General features: G+C 46.7%; 1 protein-coding gene across 2 annotated transcripts; it reads right to left on the bottom strand.

Moving 5' to 3' along the window:
• Positions 1 to 9,135: 9,135 nt before the first annotated feature.
• Positions 9,136 to 11,728, bottom strand: LOC109746540 (E3 ubiquitin-protein ligase SIRP1). Of its 2 annotated transcripts, none has more exons than XM_020305660.4 (3): positions 11,528 to 11,728; positions 9,480 to 10,858; positions 9,136 to 9,375 (listed from the first exon to the last, which is right to left on the bottom strand). In XM_020305660.4, exon 2 carries the CDS (start codon positions 10,694 to 10,696, stop codon positions 9,482 to 9,484), a length of 1,215 nt encoding a protein of 404 aa, XP_020161249.1. In that variant the 5' UTR covers positions 10,697 to 10,858; positions 11,528 to 11,728; the 3' UTR covers positions 9,136 to 9,375; positions 9,480 to 9,481. The 2 variants fall into 2 exon arrangements, with proteins under 2 accessions (XP_020161249.1, XP_020161250.1); XM_020305661.4 differs by having other exon boundaries at positions 9,136 to 9,371.
• Positions 11,729 to 12,547: the final 819 nt, after the last annotated feature.

The raw sequence follows: 12,547 nt of genomic DNA, 5'->3' as shown, positions 1-12,547 counted from the left end.
GATAAGACAATTCCCGAGCTCTTCGCAATGCTAAAGGCTGCGGAGGTAGAAATCAAGAAGGAGCATCAAGTGTTGATGGTCAACAAGACCACCAGTTTCAAGAAAAAGGGTAAAGGGGAGAAGAAGGGAAACTTCAAGAAGAACGGCAAACAAGTTGCTGCTCAAGAGAAGAAACCCAAGTCTTGACCTAAGCCTGAGACTGAGTGCTTCTACTGCAAGCAGACTGGTCACTGGAAGCGGAACTGCCCCAAGTATTTGGCAGATAAGAAGGATGGCAAGGTGAACAAAGGTATATATGATATACATGTTATTGATGTGTACCTTACTAGAGCTCGCAGTAGCACCTGGGTATTTGATACTGGTTCTGTTGCTAATATTTGCAACTCGAAACAGGGACTACGGATTAAGCGAAGACTGGCTAAGGACGAGGTGACGATGCGCGTGGGAAATGGTTCCAAAGTCGATGTGATCGCCGTCGGCACGCTACCTCTACATCTACCTTCGGGATTAGTTTAAGACCTAAATAATTGTTATTTGGTGCCAGCGTTGAGCATGAACATTATATCTGGATCTTGTTTAATGCGAGACGGTTATTCATTTAAATCTGAGAATAATGGTTGTTCTATTTATATGAGTAATATCTTTTATGGTCATGCACCCTTGAAGAGTGGTCTATTTTTGTTGAATCTCGGTAGTAGTGATACATATATTCATAATGTTGAAGCCAAAAGATGCAAAGTTGATAATGATAGTGCAACTTATTTGTGGCACTGCCGTTTGGGTCATATTGGTGTAAAGCGCATGAAGAAACTCCATACTGATGGACTTTTGGAATCACTTGATTATGAATCACTTGGTACTTGCGAACCATGCCTTATGGGCAAGATGACTAAAACGCCGTTCTCCGAAACAATGGAGCGAGCAACAGATTTCTTGGAGATCATACATACTGATGTATGTGGTCCGATGAATATTGAGGCTCGCGGCGGGTATCGTTATTTTCTCACCTTCACAGATGATTTGAGCAGATATGGGTATATCTACTTAATGAAACACAAGTCTGAAACATCTGAAAAGTTCAAAGAATTTCAGAGTGAAGTGGAAAATCATCGTAACAAGAAAATAAAGTTTCTACAATCTGATCGTGGAGGAGAATATTTGAGTTACGAGTTTTGTCTACATTTGAAACAATGCGGAATAGTTTCGCAACTCACGCCACCCGGAACACCACAGCGTACTGGTGTGTCCGAACGTCGTAATCGTACTTTACTAGATATGGTGCGATCTATGATGTCTCTTACTGATTTACCGCTATCGTTTTGGGTTTATGCTTTAGAGACGGTTGCATTCACGTTAAATAGGGCACCATCGAAATCCGTTGAGACGATGCCTTATAAACTGTGGTTTGGCAAGAAACCAAAGTTGTCGTTTCTTAAAGTTTGGGGCTGCGATGCTTATGTGAAAAAGCTTCAACCTGATAAGCTCGAACCCAAATCGGAGAAACGTGTCTTCATAGGATACCCAAAGGGAACTGTTGGGTACACCTTCTATCACAGATCCGAAGGCAAGACATTCGTTGCTAAGAATGGATCCTTTCTAGAGAAGGAGTTTCTCTCGAAGGAAGTGAGTGGGAGGAAAGTAGAACTTGATGAGGTAACTGTACCTGCTCCCTTATTGGAAAGTAGTTCATCACAGAAATCTGTTTCTGTGACTCCTACAGCAATTAGTGAGGAAGCTAATGATGATGATCATATAACTTCAGATCAAGTTACTACCAAACCTCGTAGGTCAACCAGAGCAAGATCCGCACCAGAGTGGTATGGTAATCCTATTCTGGAGGTCATGTTACTTGACCAAGGCGAACCTACGAACTATGAAGAAGCGATGGTGAGCCTAGATTCCGCAAAATGGCTTGAGGCCATGAAATCCGAGATGGGATCCATGTATGAGAACAAATTGTGGACTTTGGTTGACTTGCCCGATGATCGGCAAGCCATAGAGAATAAATGGATCTTCAAGAAGAAGACTGACGCTGACGGTAATGTTACTGTCTACAAAGCTCGACTTGCTGCAAAAGGTTTTCGACAAGTTCAAGGAGTTGACTACGATGAGACCTTCTCACCCGTAGCGATGCTTAAGTCTGTCCGAATCATGTTAGCAATTGCCACATTTTATGATTATGAAATTTGGCAAATGGATGTCAAAACTGCATTCCTGAATGGATTTCTGTAAGAACAGTTGTATATGATGCAACCGGAAGATTTTGTCGATCCAAAGGGAGCTAAAAAAGTGTGCAAGCTCCAGTGATCCATTTATGGACTGGGACTGGTGCAAGCCTCTCGGAGTTGGAATAAACGTTTTGATAGTGTGATCAAAGCGTATGGTTTTATACAGACTTTTGGAGAAGCCTGTATTTACAAGAAAGTGAGTGGGAGCTCTGTAGCATTTCTAATATTATATGTGGATGACATATTACTGATTGGAAATGATATAGAATTTCTGGATAGCATAAAAGGATACTTGAATAAAAGTTTTTCAATGAAAGACCTCGGTGAAGTTGCTTACATATTGGGCATCAAGATCTATAGAGATAGATCAAGACGCTTGATGGGACTTTCACAAAGCACATACCTTGACAAAGTTTTGAAAAAGTTCAAAATGGATCAAGCAAAGAAAGGGTTCTTGCCTGTGTTACAAGGTGTGAAGTTGAGTCAGACTCAATGCCCGACCACTGCAGAAGATAGAGAGAAAATGAAAGATGTTCCCTATGCTTCAGCCATAGGCTCTATCATGTATGCAATGTTGTGTACCAGACTTGATGTGTGCCTTGCTATTCGCTTAGCAGGGAGGTACCAAAGTAATCCAGGAGTGGATCACTGGACAGCGGTCAAGAACATCCTGAAATACCTAAAAAGGACTAAGGATATGTTTCTCGTTTATGGAGATGACAAAGAGCTAGTCGTAAATGGTTACGTCGATGCAAGCTTTGACACTGATCCGGATACGTGTTTACATTGAACGGTGGAGCTGTCAGTTGGTGAAGTTCTAAACAAAGCGTCGTGGCGGGATCTACGTATGAAGCAGAGTACATAGCTGCTTCGGAAGCAGCAAATGAAGGAGTCTGGATGAAGGAGTTCATATCCGACCTAGGTGTCATACCTAGTGCATCGGGTCCAATGAAAATCTTTTGTGACAATACTGGTGCAATTGCCTTGGCAAAGGAATCCAGATTTCACAAGAGAACCAAGCACATCAAGAGACGCTTCAATTCCATCCGGGACCAAGTCCAGGTGGGAGACATAGAGATTTGTAAGATACATACGGATCTGAATGTTGCAGACCTGTTGACTAAGCCTCTTCCACGAGCAAAACATGATCAGCACCAAAACTCCATGGGTGTTAGAGTCATTACTGTGTAATCTAGATTATTGACTCTAGTGCAAGTGGGAGACTGAAGGAAATATGCCCTAGAGGCAATAATAAAGTTATTATTTATTTCCTCATATCATGATAAATGTTTATTATTCATGCTAGAATTGTATTAACCGGAAACATAATACATGTGTGAATACTAGACAAACATAGTGTCACTAGTATGCCTCCACTTGACTAGCTCGTTAATCGAAGATGGTTGAGTTTCCTAGCCATGGACATGAGTTGTCATTTGATTAACGGGATCACATCATTAGGAGAATGACATGATTGACTTGACCCATTCCGTTAGCTTAGCACTTGATCGTTTAGTATGTTGCTATTGCTTTCTTCATGACTTATACATGTTCCTATGACTATGAGATTATGCAACTCCCGTTTACCGGAGGAACACTTTGTGTGCTACCAAACGTCACAACGTAACTGGGTGATTATAAAGGTGCTCTACAGGTGTCTCCGAAGGTACTTGTTGAGTTGGCGTATTTCGAGATTAGGATTTGTCACTCCGATTGTCGGAGAGGTATCTCTGGGCCCTCTCGGTAATGCACACTATAAGCCTTGCAAGCAATGTGACTAATGAGTTAGTTGCGGGATGATGCATTACATAACGAGTAAAGAGACTTGCCGGTAACGAGATTGAACTAGGTATTGAGATACCGACGATCGAATCTCGGGCAAGTAACATACCGATGACAAAGGGAACAACATATGTAGTTATGTGGTTCGACCGATAAAGATCTTCGTAGAATATGTGGGAGCCAATATGAGCATCCAGGTTCCGCTATTGGTTATTGACCGGAGACGTGTCTCGGTCATGTCTACATAGTTCTCGAACCCGTAGGGTCCGCATGCTTAAAGTTCGATGACGATCGGTATTATGAGTTTTTGTGTTTTGATGTACCGAAGGTAGTTCGGAGTCCCGGATATGATCATGGACATGACAAGGAGTCTCAAAATGGTCGAGACGTAAAGATCGATATATTGGACGACTATGTTCGGACACCGGAAAGGTTCCGGGAGGTTTTGGACATATACCGGAGTACCGGGGGTTACCGGAAACCCCCGGGGAGTTAATTGGGCCTCATGGGCCTTAGTAGGAGAAGAGGAGGGGCGGCCAGGGCGGCCGCGCGCCCCCTCCCCCTCTAGTCCGAATTGGACAAGGAGGGGGGGCGGCGCCCCCCTTTTTCCTTCTCCTCCTCTCTCCCTTCCTTCCCTTCTCCTACTCCAACAAGGAAAAGGAGGAGTCCTACTCCCGGTGGGAGTAGGACTCCCCCCTTGGCGCGCCCTCCTTGGCCGGCCGCCTCTCCCCCCTTGCTCCTTTATATACGGGGGCAGGGGGCACCTCTATACACACAAGTTGATCTGTTGATCTCTCCCAGCCATGTGCGGTGCCCCCCTCCACCATATTCCACCTCGGTCATATCGTAGCGGTGCTTAGGCGAAGCCCTGCGTCGGTAGCAACATCATCAGCGTCATCACGCCGTCGTGCTAATGGAACTCTCCCGTGAAGCTCTGCTGGATCGGAGTTCGCGGGACGTCATCGAGCTGAACGTGTGCTGAACTCGGAGGTGTCGTACGTTCGGTACTTGGATCGGTCGGATCGTGAAGACGTATGACTACATCAACCGCGTTGTGCTAACGCTTCCGCTTTCGGTCTACGAGGGTACGTGGACAACACTCTCCCCTCTCGTTGCTATGCATCACCATGATCTTGCGTGTGCGTAGGAATTTTTTTGAAATTACTACGTTCCCCAACACGGAAACCTCCAAGAATTAACCTAGATCGGAAGTTCCGCCGCCGCAAGCCTCTGTAGCCACGAGAAATCAATCTAGGCCCTCTCTGGCACCCTGCCGGAGAGGGCTATCATCACCGGAGGCCATGGAGGAGGATCCCGGAGGGGCCATCATCGCCATGAAGGCCAAGGACCAGAGGGAGAACCTCTCCCCATCTAGGGGGGAGGCCATGGAGGAGGAAGCACAAGGGGGAGAACCTCTCCTCCTCTCTCTCGATGGCGTCGGAGTGCCATCGGGAGGGGAATCATCGCCACGGTGATAGTCTTCATCAACATCACCACCATCATCACCATCCTCATCTCTTTTACGCGGTCCACTCTCCCGCACCCCGCTGTAATCCCTACTTGAACATGGTGCTTTATGCCACATATTATGATCCATTGATGTGTTGTCATCTTATGATGTTTTGCGTAGATATCCTTTGTCTTTGGGTTGATTGATGATCTAGATTGGTACGAGTTGTATGTTTTAGTTTGGTGTTGTCCTATTGTGCCCTTCGTGTCGCGCAAGCGTGAGGGATTCCCGCTGTAGTGTGTTGCAATACGTTCATGATTCGCTTATAGTGGGTTGGTGAGTGACTGAAACACAAATCCGAGTAAGGGGGTTGTTACGTATGGGAATAAAGAGGACTTGATGCTTTAATGCTATGGTTGGGTTTTACCTTAATGATCTTTAGTAGTTGCGGATGCTTGCTAGAGTTCCAATCGTAAGTGCATATGATCTAAGAAGAGAAAGTATGTTAGCTTATGCCTCTCCCTCATATGAAATTGCAATGACGACTAACGGTCTTGTTAACGATTGCCTAGGACAATTCCGCACACCGATCCATCATTCTTCCACACTCGCTATTTATAATATTTAGTAATATATTCTAACTTTATGATAACAGCACCTACTTTTATGTTTTAGCTCTCCGATACCATGCAAAGTTATCCTCTTCATACCAACAACGTGGTTTTATTTCTCGTTTCTAGTTGGAAGCAAACGTTCGGTGCACGTAGAGTCGTATCAGTGGCAGATAGGGCTTTAGAGAATATTGATCTTACCTTTAGCTCCTTGTGGGTTCGACACTCCATACTTATCACTTCCACCTTTGAAAATTGGTACGATGATTCCCTGCACTCCTTGTTCCCTCCTATATAAAGGAGAGGGGGGCATCCCCTCTCCCCATTGCCGTTGAACGAATCAGACTGGGGCAACACCCGGGACACGCCACCGAACTCCATATCTGGAACCCCACCACGACTAAGACGCCGAAGGAGGAAACCACACCTGCCATCCATCAACCACGAATCAGGCAGACGTTCCGCCGTCCGTATGTCGTCGATGCAGACCACAATCTACATCCGCTCCTGAACTACCTCCCAACCTCCACGCCGATGTTGGAGGAGACACCGTCGCAACAGCGGAGCCCGAAGACACATGTCCAACACGAGGATGCCGCCGTCACACCATCAATGCTTGAACAATCTGGTTTCCAAAATCATCCCCAATCATAGGCCGATCGCCTTTTGGAGAAGGATCCGAAGAGCCTTTATTCAACGCCGCCATCGAAGTCAAGACGATGAACAGCCTAAAAACGAAGCTACTTTAGTTTAAAACTGTCCACACACACGTGGATCCGGCGACCCCCCTGGTCACCGACGACCGAGGTCGTCGGCTGAGGAGAGCCGCCGGAGGGCGGCGGCAGAGGAACTCTCCTTGGAGAGACGCTGGCGAGATCATCTTTTTCTTCTAGAGGAAGAAAGAACGACCCGTCGGCCGTCAATTTGGAGGAGAGGAGCACGACGTATACTACACACGCCTTTGCTTCCATCACTCTCACCGACTGCACTACACAGAAGCGTGGCGTGGAGGAGCAGGTCTATACTGTAGTGGTTTTATTTACACAAGCGGTTCGTATGTGTATCCCTAACGGAAACCTGCCGCACGTAACGGAAAGGGAAAACGACTTTGTCCCCCAGGTCATGGCTTGACTCGAGAGGTCTTTTGCCAGGACCAGGACCGGGGGTGCGACTGGACGGACATTGCACCACAAGTGGTGCACCTCCTATCGTGGTTTCCCATCAGAAAGTGGCCTGTCTTTGCACCACAAGTTACGGTTCTGGCTGGCTTGACTTGATGATACTACACCGTCTCAGTCGGGAGAGTGGATATTTCAGCGCACAAACATCCATCCATGGAAGTCATTGCTGCCAAATGAATCAATAATTTGCGCCAAGTAAAATCTAGACAACTCACCGGACTTCAATCTGACACGTATGTACTACCCTACGCCCCAACTTATGTGACTAACAGCCAACGTTGCATTCGATTCAAATATCAGAGCTGGAACTATCTACATATGTGTCCAAGAATCTAGATATACAAGCAGCAAAAGTCATGTCCAAGGAGATATTTAACCATTGAACTACGCTTGCTATGGATATTAGAGCATCTTCAACAGGTGATATAAAATATGGCACTCAAAAAAGGATTTAGGGCACCAAAAAGTGAAGTTTGAGGCATCAATTTTTTTTCTACCATAGCAGATGAGGTATAATAGGGCACAGGAGGGCGGTGGATCCGGCGACACGTCGGTGCGGCGAGGGCGGTAGTGGCAGGAATTGGTCTGCATAGCAGCGATAGCTGCCGAATAGGGTGTGGTGGCGGTCGATTAGGTCAATGGCGACCAATTTGATGACAGATCTGTCGGCGGGACGGTTTGTTGGTTGGTGTGCGCGCGGTTGCATTTTTGGTCTGTTGCAGCCGCACGCGTGATGTATATTTACATCACTTTGCTGCAAAATTCCAGGCCGCCGCAAAAAAATTGCATCACCAAATAGAGACAAGGCATTTGCTGGAGGAACATTTCTGGGTCCAAATGCCCTAATAACAGTTTTTTGGATAGCTGCCGTATTTTGTATCATCTGTTGTTGGAGTTGGAGATGCTCTTAAGGACGTACTCCCTCCGTTTCAAAATAGATGACCCAACTTTGTATTCACTTTAGTACAAAGTTGGGTCATCTATTTTGAAACGAAGGGAGTAGATACAAGGAACAAAAAGCCATGCCGGTGGAAGTACTGCTTATATTACATATCATACACAAGAACCTTCTCATGCAAATACAAGGAACAATTCCACTCTTGCTGGAACAGCTACCCATTTTCCAATCTGAAGCTGCAAAACACAAATATACTCCGTCCGTCCCATAATGTAAGACGTTTTTGACACTAACGTAGTGTAGAACATCTTACATTATGGGACAAAGGGAGTACCAAACAAACAAGCAAGACAAGCTGGCAGCTTATGATCCCACAATCAACAAACTGTGACAGCAGATCCTTCTCATGTTCCTCAAGACCCCTGCAAATAACAAGAAATGACAGCAAACTGAGCAAGTGAGATTCAAGATCAGATGAGGCAGCACCTGCATCGTTAGCAAACCACTTGCCACCCCCGCAACTCTTGGATCAATCTGAGTCCAGAATTCAGTTGGAACAACAACTTCAAAGGAACAACAGCAATTTGACCACAAGTATCCTTCTGGTGTGAGGATTTAAGACCAGAGGAAGCAACACCACAGGTTGCCACTTGCCACCACACAAGTTTGAAGCAATATCCTGAATTCAGTAGGAACAACTTCGAAGGAATAACAGCAATTTGAGTATTTGACCACAGGATGAAGCAAGAGCTGCATCATTGTGTAAGCACAGGCTGCAACAAAACCCACACTGGATCAACATCTTGAATCCTGAGCAAAGTCACATCTCATTGGAAAAAGCCTCTTCCAGATCTCTTTCAGAAGATTTCTCTCACACTGATAAGAGTGTTTTGCCTTCGCTGAACAGATGCTCCAGACATAAACCATTCAGCGGGAGCAGGTTTCCTTTGGTCCAACTGCCAGTTGGGTAATTATCCCGTCCACATAAACAACAGACTAGAGTACTTTTATTTCACACACACACGCATACTGTAAATACGGCGGCGGGCATTAAACCGTTACAAGCCAGGTAGGTTTCATAAGAAGCGAAGATAAACAGCTTTGTCTTGCAGGGTCGAATTGAAATATTTACAGGAAACCACAGCATAAAGACGCCGGCCTCATGGGAGTCTTCTTTCGGGACTCCGTCTACATGTTGGAAGCACGGGAGCCAGGGCGATGCTGGCTACAATAGAGATAACTCAAACCACTCAGCAAGATGTCAAGTATAATCAACAGGAGCGTTCTTACCGTCGTTCCCATCAGTAGAAATCGAAGTAGCATAATTACCTTCAGCTCTCGGAAGCACGTGGACCATTTTCATCAGATGAGGATGACGAGGATCCATCTCCGAAGATCGCGTTCAACGCAGACGTCACATCTCTATCATTTATTGAACTTTCATCAAGCAGACTGCCTCCATCATGGTTAGCACCTTCTATATCACTATTACTTGACTCAGCATGATCTCCATCAGCACTCACTGTCCCACCACCACTGCCTGATTCACATGGGTTCTTTGACTCCTCTGTAGGCAACTGAAATCGACAAATTGGGCAAGAACTGTGGAGCTCCAGCCATGGAAGGATGCAATTGGAGTGAAATTTGTGTTGACAAGGCATCTCCTTCGCCTCCGTCCCCATTTCAAACTCCTCAAGACAGACTGTACAGCCCAGTACTTCCTGGATGTTCACAGTTGGCAATGCTGCCACAGATTCCTTCTTGGCAGGCGGAGTCCCAGAACGATTCAGGTCACTGTCTGCCAAACGCTGCAAGAGCATATCTAGGCCAGGACCAAGAAAGTAGTCACCAAGTGAAACGCCAGTACTTGTGTTGCTTGAGTTTTCTTGGTTGTCACTAGGTCCAAATGTTCCTTGGAGAATAATGGCCTCATTGTTGGAGTTTATCAATATTAAGCTCTCTGTCCTTTCTCCCCCTCGGTCTCTCTCCCTTGCTCTTTCCCTCTCTCTTCTAGCCCTCTCCCTCTCCCTTCTCTCCCTGTCCCTTCTTTCCCTCTCCCTCTCCCGGTCTCTCTCGCTGTCCCTGTCCCTGTCCCTGTCCCTGCCAATGCCATCCAAACCCCTTAAGTCATCACGGAGGGTCTGGAGCAGCCTGACAAGCGACGAGCCCCTCCTCCTTCGCCTCCTAATCATGTCTTCAAGCTCACGGTCAGAATCATCATCATCATCATCTTCATCCTCATCATCAGTATCCCTCAGCGCACTCCTGATCCTTGCTTGGCGTGAGTCCTCATCAGAAGAAGAATCCATCATATCCCTCTGGGGCCTTGATCGCCGAGACGAACCCCCCATCATCCCAAGCAGCAGCGGGGCCCAGAGCGAGAGGTTCCGCTCAGACCTCACGTTCGTGGACGGCTCAAAGCCCTCGGACCCCATCTCTTCCACGAAGCCGCCATCACAGTCTGGGCACTTCTTCTCCGGCTCCACAGGAACGATCACCTCGGCGCAGCTGTGGCACCAGTACCTGCTTTCTTGACCTTCTTCCATCTTGTGACTCTCCAAATGCTTTCTTCTTCCTTACCCTTACTGCAGTATCTCCCAGTCCTGATCCACGGCCGAAACACTTTATAGCACCCAAACAACTAATAACTACACAGACAAGAAGATGCCTTCCTTGAGCAGCACAGCGAAGCTATCCTTTACAGCACCCTGAAACAAAGTTTCCCCGTGAGCATCTCCACTTAATTTGCACCAAGGCAGGAAGTAACAGATCTACCAACAGAGAAGTAAACCATTTCCTAGTAGTATAAGCCACACTTCACAATCAAGAAAGGCACACATGATACTTCCTGGAACCTTTCTACACGAGCATATCCACTAGATTTGCACCAACACAAAAGGTAAGAGATCTACTAACAAGGAAAGGCAAACCAGCTTGTTTGTACTAGTGCAAACCATGCTTAACAACCAAGAAAAGCAGGACAACACTCAGAAGCTTTCTTCTACCATACCCCCAGCATCTAGTGCAAGCAGAGCAGGCATGCCTACCACGAAATCGAGCCAAGCATCATTCACACCAAAAAATTTAAGAAAAGGGTGGCCGGTTTCAGTGAAACCCAGGGTCCTCCAGCCCTCAGATTCGATTTCAGAGCAGCGAAGCCACTCCTAGTCGCCTACCGACCCCATAATCCAGCCCGCCACTCTACCACAAACTCGAGATCCGCATCAGAAACAACCCTAAGCGCGCAACGACCCAGGATCTGCGATCGCGGGGGACACACAAGTGCTCCTACAAGCGAGGGGAACGAATCGAATCGCGCTGGAGTACCGAACTGATCCAGGAGGCTCGAACAAGAGAGGAAGAGGAGGCGCGCAAACCATTCCGCGGCGGCCGTCGGCGAGGATCCCGGGCTCGGCTCAGGCCATGATTCTTCCGCCGGCGCGTCGCTCGTCAGTGTGGGCGTCAGCAAATTGGTTGGGTAGGGGTGTGGGGAGGCGGAGGGGACGAAGGAAGGAAGGGGAGAGGAAAGGGAGGAGGGGGGGATAAAGTCGTGCGCCAGTCGAAGACCCCGCCGTCGGGGCGAGTAATTTATATTTTAAGCGGGGACTTCGGTGTAAATGCCGGTTTTATTACCGGTTTGGCCCTGGGTTTATTAGATTATTGACGAGTGGGTGGGGGTGGGGGTGGGGCCTCGGGATTCCGAGACGTCAGTCCGCGTTGTACTCTTTGTCTTCTTTTTTATTTTTATTTGTGGGAGTCCGCGTAACCGCGTTGTACTGCTTGCTTCGGCCCACTTGTGAAAAGCCGTCCGGTTTTTAATCCAGGCTAGAGTAGTGTGAGAGTGCGACGTGTAATCCAACGGACCGTCGCTGGTTAGTGGGTGCGATTAGGTGTGCTCCTGCATCATCCAAGTGTTGTGTTGTTGTTTTTTTCTTTTGCCGGGTGTTGTGTTGTTTGTTCATGAGAGCGGTTACGTGGCGGCTGCGATTTGTTAAGCATTCGTATTTTTTATCTAATAAAAATACATTATTCGGTATATGTGATCTTGTGATACGAAGAGGCACATCACCCGCCAAAAAAAAATGATACGAAGAGGCACATGCCGTTTTGAAAGAACACGCCAACATATACTCCATGTAGCAGGTTTTGATAAAACATTTCATGCTAGTACGTATTATGGCTTGATCGGTAAAAGTTTCTAACAAAATCTCAAAAATTGACATAATTTACCGTCTATGCATCTGCGGATGCACACCACCATGACTTTTATTAAAATTGATGCAAGGTGATATGACCAAATAATCAACAAGCGTGAAAAAGACATGGTTCAAAAGACTAAGGTGGCCTTTGTTTGGGCTTCAACTATTGATTGCTGGATTCTACGCCTCAAAATAGCT

The sequence above is a fragment of the Aegilops tauschii genome, chromosome 5, assembly GCF_002575655.3.
Source record: "Aegilops tauschii subsp. strangulata cultivar AL8/78 chromosome 5, Aet v6.0, whole genome shotgun sequence".
Taxonomy (NCBI): Eukaryota; Viridiplantae; Streptophyta; class Magnoliopsida; order Poales; family Poaceae; genus Aegilops; species Aegilops tauschii.
The sequence above is the reverse complement of the archived record's forward strand: the minus strand, read 5'-3'. Positions and strand labels throughout refer to the sequence as shown.

Coding starts and splice junctions, on each gene's coding strand:
- LOC109746540 (XM_020305660.4), bottom strand. CDS start 10,696: ATGGAAGAAGGTCAAGAAAGCAGGTACTGGTGCCACAGCTGCGCCGAG.